Below are 14547 nucleotides of genomic sequence, written 5' to 3'. Positions count from 1 at the left end.
CTGAGGCGGCTTGGAAGCCCTGGGTCCCCCCACCCCCCGATCTTTGAATCTCTTCCATTTGGGTGTGCTTCACTTGTGTCCTTTATAACAAAGTAGTCATGGTAAACAAAAAGCCTCGCTGAGTTGAGTGAATCTTTATAGCAAATTATGAAATTGGAAGAGGATGACATGGGACCTGTGCCCTCCCTGTTGTAGACAGTCAGTCAGAGTTACAGAAGCTATTCTGGAACCTGCAATTGGTAACTGAAGTGGGGACAATCTTGTGGGACCAAATTATTAACCTGTGGGTCTGCACTAATTCTGCTAATTCTAGGATGATTAGTGTGAGAATTGGATTGTAGAACACAGTGGATGTCCAGAGAATTGGAAAATTGGTTGGTATGAGACAACTCTTACACATATAACATCAGAAGCGTATGTGTGGAGAGAGCAACCCTTGTGTTTATTGGAGCACACATCTCCCACATATTTCTTTTTTTTTTTTCCTTTTTAGGCAGATGTTGTAAAGGAAAATATTCAATTTGGGAAAATGTAAAACATAATCACTTTTAATTATCGACACAGAATACATGGAATGTGTCTTGCTATCTATTAGAAAAATACCTCCTCACACAACTGTAAATGTGGCTGAAAGACAAGGACAAAATAATTATATATTCACCTCTGTCTTTCAATGAAGACAGAGAGAGCTTTCCATTTCAAATTTGTTTTGTTTTGTACCACATGTGGGTTAATTAGATAAAACCATGTCATGTGCCAGTTTCAATCAGCCTGAAAATAATCAGAAAACCAGGTTTGGCATAGTTTGTGCTGTTTTGGCTCAGACAAACAAAGCACAAAATGCAAATTGGCTCCAGAAAACAACATGGGTATTCCTGCCAGCTCTTCCTCCAAGGGATTCTTGGTAGCTGGCACCCAAGCAGCTGATCTGCTCCCGGTGACCATGAGACAAACCTACCGGGTGCAGAGACCCATTTTTCTCCCATTAGAAAGTGGCTATCTCCACGAAGAGCACTTACACGTGTTTTTGTTTGGTTTATCCCCTACTGACTTCCTTTGGGGTCGTGTGTGTGTGTGTGTGTGTGTGTGTGTGTTTAATTCCATGTAAGATTAGCCCTGAAACCATCCCACAGCCATATTTCCTTGTTGCAGCCAGGTCCCCCAAACAGCAAGGAGTTTCACTGTCCCCCTACATTAATGTGGAATCAATAGTATACCAGGAGATGAATATTTTGGCAAGTATCCGAGCAATATGAGGGGTAATCATTTTTAAATTAACCCAGTCCAGCTAGTTAACTTCTTTCATGTATTATTACACATTTTTTTCCATGTAAGTGGTGTGGCTTCAATACACAAGGGAACAGGGCTACACATCATCATGCCTTGTGGTTTGGATATGACGCTCCTGTCAGTCTTATTCATTAAGGGGTTGGTTGCCAGCTGATGGAACTTTACCAGTTGTTTGGATCATGAAAGCTCTTAATTCACCAATGGGTTAATTCAGTGGTGACTTCCTGTTCAAAGGTGGGTGTAGCTAGAGTTTTCCTGTCTGGCCCATAGTCAGGACAAATCTCTCTCACCCGCCAGTCCCACAGCCACTCAGACCCAACCAAGTAAACACAGAGACTTATATTGCTTACAAACTGTATGGCCATGGCAAGCTTCTTGTTAATTGTTCTTATATCTTACAGCTCACTCCATAGGAGGGTACTCATGCCTGGTGCTGTAAATGTAGCCATGAACCCATAACTGATGATGTCGTAGATGCTAGAGGAGAACCTACTACTAAATAGTTATAGTATCCATCTGCCTTCGAAATACTTATCCTCACACCATAGATTAGTGCAGCTCTCCCCTCCTCATCAAAGAAGCATCTTATTTCATCAGAGGCTACTCTAGATCAAAAGGTAGAGAATGAGCAACTCCTGGGTGCCTATCCATAATTGAGACACCATGTACAACAAAATCCTGATGCCCAAGGCTCAGGGAACGTTACAGAAGATGGGACAGAAACAGCGTAAGAGCCAGAGGACTGGGGTAGTTGACGCAAGATAGTGTCATCTGGAGATGACAGTGATACAGTACCCATGAACTCTCAAAAGCAGAGGTGCTTGCCCAAGACTGCACCAGTCAACGTACCGATGTGGGGGAGGGGGGGTTAATAAGGCTACCCTCTGATAAAAAACTACAGGGAGCCGGGCAGTGGTGGCACACATCTTTCATCCCAGCACTAGGGAGGCAAGGGCAAGCAGATGTCTTTGAGTTCAAGGACAGCCTGGTCTACAGAGCGAGTTCCAGTACAACCAAGTCAGTTACACAGGAAAACCCTGTCTCAAAAAAACAAAACAAAACAAACACACAAAAGCCACAGGGTTAATAGCTGATGGAGGAGGGAGAATCGGCCTCCTGAAAGATGATAAAATGGTCAGCCCTAAATGTATGTACATACCGACTACACTTATTGGATTCAGTAGGGTGTGTGTAAAACAATGCTCATTATAGAATAAGAGGTTATAGATTTGAGGGGGTTTGGGGGCATGGAATAGTTGGAGTAGAAATGATGTAAATACAGTATACTCACATAGGAAATTTTAAAAGAAATTGAAAAAACAGAAATAGTAATACCTTTGCAGAATTTACTAGATCCCAGGCAATTAGTTAAGTTCCTTTTTGTTGTTGTGACAAATAACAAAGAGAAAGAATTTTAAAAGGAGAAGGAGTTCATAGTGCATGGTTTCAGTGGCTTCTTTTTTTGTTGGCTGGACCCAATGCTGTAGGCCTGTATTAATGAAGAACAAAGTATAAGTTTGTGTTTGAAGAGGCTGCTCACCTCACAGTAGCCAAGAGGCAGAGAGGGAACCAGACACAAGCTATAAGCCCTAAGGACCCAATCCAGTAGTCTACTTTCACCAACTAGGCCCTACCGCTGAGAATGTCCAACACCTCCCAATAATACCATCAAATAGAAAATCCATCAGTGGATTAATCTATTGATTAGCTCAGTGCCTTCATGATCCACTGGCCAATTGCAACCAAGCCTTCCATTTATAAGCCTTTTGGAAGGGCACTTACTACCCAATCCATAATAGTCATCATTCTAAGACAGTTACAAAGCTAACTCATTTGCTGCATACAGGGGAGGTGATACTGCTAAGCAACTTATCAACTGATAAGGAAACATGCATAGAGAGGTTAAGACTCCCTGTTCTTTTACTGAAAGTCCTAACAGAACTTTAAACTCCCTTTTACTGAAATATTTCCAAAATATATACCAATTTCTGCCTGTGTTTTACAAGGCCCATTGAACATAATATAGCTTTGAAATGGTATAAGTAATTAAAAGAAAACCAATAGAAATTTAACACACCTCTCTTTTTTATTTCACAAAACAACATTTATCATCATTTTCAAGGAAGCCAGAGAAGTGAGTTTAGCTAAACCAAGAAGAGATCCTTGGGGGAGAGGAAAGGATTTCACTGCTTTTGTTTTCCTCGTTATTTGCTGGTAAGGTTGAGCCTGCTGAAGAACCAAAGGCTGAGGGCTGAGTGGTCACTGGGGATGAGATTTCTCTGGAACACTGGCCACTTCTGTAGAAGGAGATAACCAAGGCAGCAGTGGCAGGGAGTTTGGGAAAGTCTAGAAGCAGTCAATGATCTCTCAAAACCTTCTGGCCACCTTCCTCCTCATAGCTGTCTCCCCTGCCTCATTCTCCATGGCTTATTCTCCACCCCAGCCCCCTCCTCTCCTGGCTTCTGCTTTGGAAGTTTCCCCTCCAGCTCTTGAGCAGGTGCAACATTCTAAAAAGAGCTGGCTCGCATGAGTCTTGCTCTAATTGCTTGTTTGCTCCAGGCTAGCAGCCTATGACTGTTAGGGTCCAGCTGCTAGGATACACCATTAGCCTCCCTTAGACTCTAAACTCCAAAGACTTGGAGACCTCATTTGTTTAACTGATGCTAAAGGCACAATGCCCCGATACCGTGTCTAAAACTTGACACATGTTCAATACGTATTTATTGAATAAATTGAACAAATGGATGATGAATGAATGATATGTAGGCTCCAGTCCCACTCATTTGTTTTGCTCACAAATAATTGTGGATTTGTAGATGTAACCAACCGTCTTATTCAATAAGAAACACAGAGCCAATACAGAGATGAAAGCCAAGAGGTCAGAGCAATAGCTAAGAGCTAAAAACCTCACCCTTCACTGTCACTGTTGCCCTACCTCTCTGAAAGAGACCTACTTCCTGTGCGTCTGTCTTTTTATAGTGTTTCTGTTCTGTCTTCTCATTGGTTGTAAACCCAACCATATAACCTCCTAGTCACTGCCTGTCTGTACAGACCTCCAGGTCTTCTATGGTTGGTATTGAGATTAAAGGCGTGTGTCTCCAATGCTGGCTGTATCCTTGAACACACAGAGATCTACCTAGCTCTGCCTACCAAGTGCTGGGATTAAAGGCGTGCACCACTACTGCCCAGCTTTCGCTATGGCTTGCTAATAGCTCTGACCCTTGGGCAACTTTATTTATTAACATACAAATAAAATCACATTTCAGTACAAATAAAATATCACCATATGGATTGACTTAATAATTTAGATAAAAATCATGTTTCTAAAGAGTCTTGAAATACTTTTAACCCAATGTTACACACCACCCTTTTCAGTTCTTTGTGTTTCTTTCCAAGTGGAATTTCTGGCCCTTTTCCTCTTCAAACTAAAACAAACAAACAAAAACAAAAAACAAAAAACAAAAAACAAAACAAAACAACAACAACAACAAAAAAAAAAACAAAACGTTTTTTACTGAGCTGTCTCAATGGCTGAGCCTCCAAGGAAATGTTCATGATCGCTGCTGTTCCTTTCTGTAAACACTAATGCTGTTGCTTTTGCAGCTAATCCAGCATGCTCATGCTCTGGTATATATTACTAGCACGGTGTTAGTGTAATCTTTTCTTCTGGATTGTAAATTCCTTCAGGCCCTAAGCATGCACATAATATTAACTCCATGGATAAATTAATAGGTTCTTAAAACTTTTAATTCAAGAATAGAAAGAAAAGAAAAAAAACAACTCTGGTAAGCTGGTTTGCAAAGTGTATAAAGGGCAAACCAACAGCCAAGTCGGTCCAGGGGTTAGAAAACGTATTAGCTTCAGTTTATTGTCTAATATTTGTTCCAAGGAGCCTGACCTAAAAATTAATAAAGTAAGTCTTTATATATTCAAATTAACTCAAAAATAGCTACTTGGTCACCAGTTCCTCCCCAGTAATTTCACTTACATGTAAAATCATAGTTATTTCTGTCTGGGAAGGTCAAGTTAGGAAACCCCAAGCATGTCTCTACTCCCAGGCTCCACCGCGGAACCCAGGTGTCTCTCCCAGCCTGGTTTCAGAGGAACTCAAGACAGACCTAACAAGTCCCACCTCAACCCCAGGCGTGGTGGGTGTGGTGGAAGGTAACACAACACGTCTAGCCCCAGGAGGTCCTGCAAAATAAACAAACAAATAAAAGTAAACAAGTTTGGGCTTTGACGGGACAAACTGCTGGGAGGTAACAATGGGAACCAGAGTCTCTCTACAGCGTCTCCACCCATACGACTGAGCCTTTGCCCAGAGCGCGAAGCTAACCCGCCCGCACTAGTTTGTCCCTACGGCCGTCTCGTCTCGTAGACTCGTAGCAACGCAGCGCGTCCTTGGGGGCCACCCTCACTGCTATGGCTACCGGTGGCGGCGTGGCCTCCAAAGAGGGGCTGCGCTACGCCGAGTACCTGCCCCCCTCCACCCAAAGGCCGGACGCCGACATCGACCACGCAGCGGTGAGTCTGCGGGCGGCCGCCGTCCCGCGCTCCCCTCCCGGGCCCCCGCACCCATGGACCCCAAGATCTCCAAGTTTCCCCCCCGCGCAGGCTGCCTCCTCCGCCGAGTGACACGGGGCCACAGAACTGGCCCGTGCACGGTCACTGAAGAGTGCCCCGGGACCCCCTGGGCGGCCTGGGGGGGACCTGGAGGGGCCAGGGGCACCTCCCTGGGCAAAGTAGTTAAGAACCCCGGCGTGAAGAAGGCGTGAGGGAGGAGGGAGAGATGCTTCTCTAGCGTCCCCCCCAAATCTGGAGTTACCCAAACTGGGTCCACCCAGAAAGTGCACGCGATTTATTCAGGCTGAAATAGGTTCTTTCCTTCCCGGGGCTCGAACTCTTGTCGGCCTCACCCTGCGGGTTTCCATTTGTAGGAGTGTAGAGCATTCAGGACCTAAGTTAGGAGGTCTTTTTAGTAGCCAGCCTCAGGCATGCTCAGGTGTGGGTGATTCTCCACCAGTCCACGCCAGTGCCGGTTTTTTATACCAAGAACTTTTAAAAGTTTCCTGTGATATCCTGATAGGAGAGTCAGTAAAGTTATTTTTTTTAGTCAATAGTCTAACTGAAACATAAAGGTGAGGTAACTGTTTCCTTAGTCACATGTTGCCTTTTGAACTTGTAAATGCCTGCGCGCTATTACGTTAGAGGCTGCAATATTACAAAGTGAGCATATTGCTCCCCTATTGCAGCAGTCCAAAGCAGTTGTAAGTGTGACAGCTACAGCCGCCAGCCATCAGGATCTTGATTTTTAAACGGGCACTCACTGTGTATCCCAGACTGGCCTCGACTTAAGGATCCTCCTGCCTCACCCTTCTCACTGCCTGGCTTATCAAATAGCATTCCAATTTTATTTTTATTTTTAATTTCATTTATTTTTTTAAATTTAATTTAATGTTATTTTTAATAATTTTTTTCCAGAAAGGTGGACACTTTGAGGTAATTTTTTGAAAATACCTCCTCAGTTTACAGGGTAACTTCACTTATGGAAAATTCAGTCGGTACTGAAAACAGTAGACACGGTGTAAATGGATGAAAGTTCTTAGCATAGAGGAGCATAAACTGGCTATCGCCTACTTCATGTCACTGGTATCTTGTAAAACCTTAAGGGCCAGGGTTGGTTCTTTATTGCTCTGTTGGCTGGTCTCACATGAAATCGGTAGTCCACTGTCCACAAAGTACCCGTCCTCTTATGCAAATTACTGTGGGACCTCAAAGGGCCTCACAAAATTTTCAGAATGTCCCGGAGCGACCATTCTTGATTTTGTTGAGAGTCCTTGATCCAAAATCAAACCAATGAGGTAGACAAGATTACTGATAATAACTCTAGGTAACTGAAAATAAATGGGAAGCTGACAAAGGGGTACATGTTAGGAAAGGAAAAAAATGGCCTGGCAATTGTAGACATTGATCTGGGTGGTGGTGTCTCATGCCTTTAATCCCAGAAGGTAGAAGGTAGAGGCCTGAGGGAATCTCTGTGAGTTCAAGGCTAGCTTGGTCTACAGAGTGAGTTCCAGGACAGCCAAGGCTACACAGAGAAACCCTGTCTTGAAAAAAGCAAAACAAAACAAAAAAACAGAAAAAGAAAATAGTAGACACTGATGTTTTATAAGTTAAGGAAAACCTTTTCATTTACTGAGATGTATTTTGATATTTATAGACTATATCTCTGTGTCTGTTCTTATCAAATAACTCTTTTTCTTCATGAAGCTTATCTTTATTTATTTATTTGTTTATTTTGGTTTTTCGAGACAAGGTTTCTCTGTGTAGCTTTTGGAGTCTGTCCTGGAACTCACTCTGTAGACCACGCTGGCCTGGAACTCACAGGGATCCTCTTGGCTCCGCCTCCCAAGTGCTCGGATTAAAGGCGTGTACCACTACCACCTGGCTATGAAGCTTACCTTAATGGATTAAGATGTAATGTTCATTAACCTGTATGAGAGGCTGAATAAAACAGGCAAAATACTTATTGTATATAAGTATTTATATAATCTACAATTGTTTGATAGATGCCATTGTCAAAGGTGGTCTAGCAAAATTACTTCTTATGGAAAAGGAGAAAAGAAACTTAAGTTGGGAATAGACTATTACCAATATTTAAAAGAGTTTATATAAAACCAAGTTTGAACTGGTAGCCTTTGAGTTCCATTACTTTTCCAGAAAGCATAATATACTATTAGGATAGTAAAACATGTAAGACAATTAGCCACCTACATTTCATTATAACCACCACTTAAAGGCTAAAACCTATCAATATATTAGCTAAAACCTTATTCTTATTATGTACTAGTAAGCATTTGTTGCTCCCAAATAATGGAACACTCCTATCTTTACCATCCATTAACATCTCCTAAGACATACTTGGAAACTTCTCTTGGCAATCACGTGGATTATATTTTGTGATTTTAACCTTGATTATTATAATATTTTAACCTTGATTCTGTCCTTGCTTTACCATGGCATAAGCTGTATTTATAGATTGGTATGACTGTCCAGCATCTATGTTAGTACTTGATATGTAGTAGTATTCGAATCAGAAATGTTGCTTTGGAATAGGAAGGAATGAGAAGAATGATTTTCTCAAAAGACGGAGAGTAAGTATTTCCATTTGCTTATCAATGAGTCCTACAAACAAAAACACAAAAATTTAGCTTATCTAAAATGTACTTGTTATGTGATCTGTCCCCAAGCATGCTGATTCTCCTGTTATTTCCCATGTCTTGCGTAAAGCCATCAACTCTTCTTTTCCTTTAATTCTGACCTTGAATTACCTAGGTTGATCTCTGATCTGCTTTTGACTCTTTATTGCTGTTCTCTTCGTCTTTACCATCTCTCCTCTGTAGCAGAGGATTACCTGTTGTAATACACTTTAACCACTGGTCTCTCTGCCTTGATGGCTCACACTTTCTAAACATCACACTGCCGCCAGTTATTTAGTACAGCACAGATCAGTAAGGAGGCCACTCCTGTTATCAAACCGTGAAGCTACCCAGCTCTCAGCTTTCGTCAGGGTGGAATACGGGACAGTTCATGTGTTAATCCTTGGTGGCTTCACCAGCCACATTGCCCATCCTTTGGACTACACATTCACTGCATGCTGTAGTTAAATTGGGTTTCCATTTCTATATGGAATTTCCTACTCCTATGACATTTTTAAAGCTTTCTCTTCTGATTAACATTCTTTGCTGAAATAAACTTCTACTTCCTTTTTGAAGACCCTTGCCTTAGAGCCTGCCCTGACCCCTGTTCCTCTTCTGCAGCAGGAGAAAATTGTCTCCTATTCATTTGCTTCGAAGGTTATACAAGCTTTTATTATAGTTTATTATTATCGCTCTGATGGTCAGTCCCCACTGTCAGCTTACCGAGATTACATCACCTAGGAAACACACCTCTGGGTGTGTCTGTGAGGTTGTTTCTAGAGAGTGCTAACTGAGGAGGGAGAACCTACCCTGAGTGTGGACAGCTTCAGCCCAGGAGACAGACAGAGTGTCCTGAGAACCAGCTTTTATCTTCCTACTTCCTGACTGGAGATGCCTGTGCACCAAACCATGAGCCAAGAATCCTTCATTCACTTTATTTCTTGAATCAGCCCCCCTTTCTTATTTTTAGGAAGTCTCATATGGCCCAGGCTTCCCTTGAATTCTCTAGGTGTAGAGGATGACTTTGAACTTCTGAAGCTCTTGCCTCCAACTCCAGAGTGCTGGCATTGCAGGCGTGTGCCGCCATATCATGTGCATGCTTAACTTGCTTTCCTTGGGTATTTAGTTGTAGCAACAAGAAAAGTAACTAATACATTATCAAAATGATTTATATTCATATTTTTGTAAGCACCTAAAATGTACGTTTTCCATGGTGTTGTAATTGGAAGATGGTATTCATGTAGTTGTTTACTAAAAAGTTAGTCTTTTACTACATAGCTATAGTATGTGGGTATTTGATTCCCATATCATATTGGTACATATTTTTGCTATTGGCTGTAAAGGAGGATAAGAAACATGAGTACATATCTGTCTTGTTCACTATTCTTTCTCCAGAGCTTAGTAAAAGGCCTGGCGTGTTTATATGGTAAATGCCAATTAAATAATTATTTAGTGTGTGCTTCCTTTTTCTGTCCCAACTATCACTCCTTGAGAAGAACTTTTTTTTTCTCCTGTTCTTGTATCCCTCTGGCACAATTATTGTCTATCTTGAATTCCAGTGATGCAGCCTCAAGACAGATGTTTTAGCATTTTAAAATGCTTTCAGGCAATTTATACTTATCTAGATGATAGTTATTTACTGCTTATACTGTTTGGGAGAATAAAATGCCACAGGGAAATTTTAAACAGTTTTGATGTGATTAAAAAAAAATTAGCAGCAGCAGCTGGGGTGGAGTGAGCTGTTTTCCTAGTTTTCTACTTTTTTTTTTTTTTAATTCATGGTAGTTGAACATTTGAATAATTTTCCATCTCACACAATGGAAGGAAGGAACCAACTTCCATAAGTTGATCACCGTCTTCCACATGTGTGCAGTGGTGTGCCCATCACCCCCGCCAAATAGAACCCCCCAAATTTTAAGTTTGATTATTCTTGCTTAATATATTGTTTGGGAAACATTGGGTGTGTAAATGATAGAAACTGGGTTTGTGTATGCAGAATGTGTATAAACCAGGATTTATAAACCTATGTATAAACTACCTCCAAGGTCAGAGAACAGCAAGCCTACTTCATAAGCAGGTACTAAGTGTTTTAGGCTCTGCAACCTTGTAATAACTCCTCTGTTATTATGGTGGGTATTTATAAAGCTGGATCCAGTTCAGGACAGATGTGTTAATGCTATCATTTTTTTTCATTCTCTAATGCATGTTTATTATTAGTGTAAGATGCCTATTCTAAATGCTGTGGTAAATCCAGAGTCAAATCAGGTGGGAATTTTGCCCTTAGGAGACTTGCTCAGTCTCCAAGCCTAGGGACTCCTCAGCAGTAGTGAGCCTGTCTGATGCCCTTTGACACTGCCCCCAGAGCCAAGCCATCCTTGCACATTGTAGAGTCATTGTGTCCTCAAGAACAAGTTAGTGAGAGGTTTTCCTGAGTTCAGACCCATTGTTTCTAGTGTTGGAAATCTGTAGAAAAGTGAGCGAGCCAGACTTTGAAAAGGGGAAGAAAGTCACTTAATTGGTGAATTTCTTTCAGTTAGAGAAACTTGTAATCTTCTGCAGTTTAGTCAGAATATCATGTGATTTAGAATTATTCTCGTTTTTAAGTCTCAATAGAAACTATTTCTAACAGTAAGGTTATTGTTTATATTTTCTCAATATGGTAAGCATTTCTGACTATGAGATTTGTATAGATGGTTACGTTAGGTACTTTTAGTGTAAGTTCACTCTTAGCTACTGTAAGTTCCTTTCCCTGATTTTGTTTGCCCTCACCTAAAAACACTTTTGCACAATCTTCTCAATTAAGTTCTTTTATAACATTAAAAAAAATTTCCTTTTCTTTTCTGCCCCTATAATAATATTAGAATACTAGTGAGGGGTGTGTGTGTATGGTTGATTTTTATTTCTGTATGTGACTGTTTTGTCTGAGTGCCTGTGGAGGTCAGATTCCCTGGAACTGGAGTTACAAGCCTCCAAACATCGGTGCTGGGAATTGAACTTGGATCCCCGGGAAGAGCAATAAACAGCCTTAACCACTAAGCCATCTCTGAAGCCCTGATATTCCTGTTCTTATTCATTATGCCTAAATCGTTAAGGAGGAAGCAAATGAACATTTAATGAATGTCTGCTCTGCACCAGGTACTGTGATAGTGTTTTCTCCTTGTAAAATTACCCGGTGGAGTTCATGCTATTTTTCTTTATTTTACATATAAGAAAGTTGAGACTTGAAGAGGTTAATTAAATCTCCCAAGGTTACTCTGATAGTAAGTGGTAGGCCTGGGGTAGGAACCCAGTCCTTTTTGTTGTAGAACACTGCCATTCCATCATTTAGATAAAGGAAATGGATGAAGTCCAGTTCCAAGAAATGATTTGTGGCCTTGGCTTTTGTGATAATTTTCAGGGTCTTCAGATGAAGCTAGATATTTTTATAAATTCCTAAGCTTCAAAGCAGATTGGTTTGAGTTCCCCTTAACTCAGAGAAAGAAATGGATAATATATAATGAAAACTGTCAGCTCTGAAAACGGTCTGTCTGAGATTGTTGCCTTACAGTAAAGTAGGTGCTGGGAAGGGAGTAGTTTCTGGAAAGGAGATAAATTCAAATTCCCAAGTAAGAAGAAATAAGAAAAGCTGTAAAATGCCATAGGTAAGATATTTAAAGTGTTTGATTCTTATGATGAAATTACCCTCAAGACATGGAGTTCACTTTGCAATCTCCTGCATCAAGAGATTATTCATTGGGCTGCTTTCTGGCTTTTCAGATTTGAGCTGTTGGTTAAAATGTACATCTTTCGCTGGGCTTGGTGGTGCACACCTTTGATCCCAGCACTCGGAGGCAGAGACAGGCAAATCTCTAAGTTCAAAGCCAGCCAGTTTCAGGACAGCCAGGGAACCACGGAGAGACCCTGTCTTGGGGGAAAAAAATGAAATGTGTCTTTCATTACTAAGAGTTTCTGTGCTAGCACTATGACACATTGCCACATGGTGCCAGCTAAAGCATTTCAAAGGACTAGTACTGCTAAGTACATCAAAGTGTCGATGCCGTCTTTACTATAGGGTTTTGCAATGCACTTTGGGTAAAGGGAGAAGGAAGATAGCATTATAGAGGATAAAGTGTTTGGGACATCACAGACAAGTGCTAGTCTCTAGTTTTAGTTTAGCTAAGTAGAAGAAAATCATCCTCTAGGTTGTCTGTAAAAATGACCCAGTGATGAGTTGTTTAAGACAATTATAAGGGTTTTGTGAATGGGCATTAGAGTCAGATAGGGGTGTTTGATTGTGAGTTCACCTTGGCAAGTAGTGATTATCATCCATTGGGTATACTTTTCCTTTTAAGGAACACTGGGGTACGGATGCAGAGCTGCAATTATACTAGCTGAGCTCTAATTCTAGTGCAGACACAGCTGCAGCTCGCAAGGCATGCAACTTTTCTGGTCGCAGTGTCTCTCTTGGAATGTGGCTTTCGGCTGGGTTTGCTTTTTCTTACAGCTCTAGATTCTGTGACACAGCCTATGAAGCCCTTTGAAAGTGAAACAGAAACTTTTTTTTTTTCATAAAATGACCTTTCTGTACCAAAAATTCTGCATATATTTCTTATACCTTTAGAAATAAATAGAAACGAATAACTTCTCCCAAAAGACAACAGATAAACTTATTGTTGTGAGAAGTTTATAGTTGAGTGTTATGGAGATGGAGTGTGTGGCAGGAGAAGGCTGATTTGAAGGTAGGTGTATTAGTAACCTTTTTTGTTTGTTTCTGTTTCTGTTTTGTTTGTCTCTCTGTGTATGTAGTGCCTGGCTGCCCTGGGACTCATGTAGACAGGCTGGTCTCAGCCTCAGAGATCTGGCCGCCTTGTCCTTGAGAGTGATTGGATTAAAGGTTGTGGGTCATCATGCCTGGCTGTATTAGCGTTTGCGTTAGTAATAGAATCATGATCAAAACAACTCGGCGGGGGAAGAGTTCCTGTGGGCTGATGACTTGTCAGGGTTCAGCCCTGGTCACTTGGTCCTGTGGGACTGGACAGAGCGTGTTAGTGGAAGGAACACGTGGATGGAGAGATGTTTCACTTGTTGGGCCACAGGAAAGGAGAGATCAAGACAGGATGTGGGCATGGATAGTATACCCCATGGACCCACTTCCAGTGACCTTTTCCTTCAGCTAGGCCTCACTTCCAAAGTTCCCCCAATCTCCCTTTTAAGTTAGTGCCACAAGCTAAGGGACCAATATACAGAACACAAACCTGTCAGGAACATTTCAGATTTAAACCACAGCAGGAGCAAAAGAATTTGGAACTTGGATCATATTAGTTCTATTAGTTCAGGAAGACACTGGACAAAAAGCAGTAGTAATGATAATAATAATAATAATAATAGAAGTCAATGTAATAATAAAATGACAAAAGGAGTTGGTTGGGTGAAAAGGGCCTCTTTCTTCACATTATAATGACGTAAGATGATAGCAAGGTGAGAATAAACTCCAAATCAGAATTTAGGTTTAACAACATAATCTTCGTTCTCTCCCTGTCCCACCCTTGACCCCACTATCCTTCATTTTTGTTTCTACTTTTCTGAGAAGGGCTCTGACTTAGAAGCAAAACACTCAGATGCCTAACCACCTGTCCCTCATCTGTGTCTCCATGTAGGTAATTACTCTTACTGAGCTCTTATTGAGTACTGTATATTGAGAATAAGAGAGTGAACAAAGCCTGATTCTTATTCTCCGGAGCCTCCTGGTGTGGTGAAGACAGGCGTTACAATGTGGTCTGTGATAGAACAGAGTTAACGGCGGCGAGGGGGAGTTAGGAAGCTGGAGCTCTATGAAGAGGGGAGAATTTGGGGATGGCATTGACGTCTTTAATGCTTGGATGCTTATTTATCCTGCTGCTAATACCAGAGATAGACAAAGTCCTTGGCTCCAGAGAGTCCCAAGTAACCAGACTCAGTCACCCACCCTGTAAAGACAGACCAGGAGTAATGAAAGCGGAAGAGGAGCTTTCTCCAGTGGTCTCACTAAGAGCCACAGGTCTGTAATTTGTCTTCAGAATATGTACAGCAGTCTCAGGGT

At 41.5% G+C, this 14547-nt stretch overlaps 1 protein-coding gene across 3 annotated transcripts in view; it reads left to right on the top strand.

Annotated features, from left to right (window-relative positions):
• Dnajc15 (DnaJ heat shock protein family (Hsp40) member C15) overlaps positions 1-14547 on the top strand; it is an 86637-nt gene that overhangs the window by 24554 nt on the left and 47536 nt on the right. Inside the window, exon 1 of one of the 3 annotated variants that reach the window (XM_042285230.2) lies at positions 5647-5814. The exons of 1 other annotated variant lie outside the window; for it this stretch is intronic. In XM_042285230.2, coding sequence (XP_042141164.1) covers positions 5713-5814 — 102 coding nt within the window. In that variant the 5' untranslated portion in view covers positions 5647-5712. Of the gene's footprint in view, positions 1-5646; positions 5815-14547 lie in introns of those variants that run through there. One more of the 3 variants, XM_006983827.4, reaches the window with a different exon arrangement.

This window comes from Peromyscus maniculatus, chromosome 9, assembly GCF_049852395.1.
Source record: "Peromyscus maniculatus bairdii isolate BWxNUB_F1_BW_parent chromosome 9, HU_Pman_BW_mat_3.1, whole genome shotgun sequence".
Classification (NCBI taxonomy): Eukaryota; Metazoa; Chordata; class Mammalia; order Rodentia; family Cricetidae; genus Peromyscus; species Peromyscus maniculatus.
This window is presented reverse-complemented; position numbering and strand designations above follow the sequence as displayed.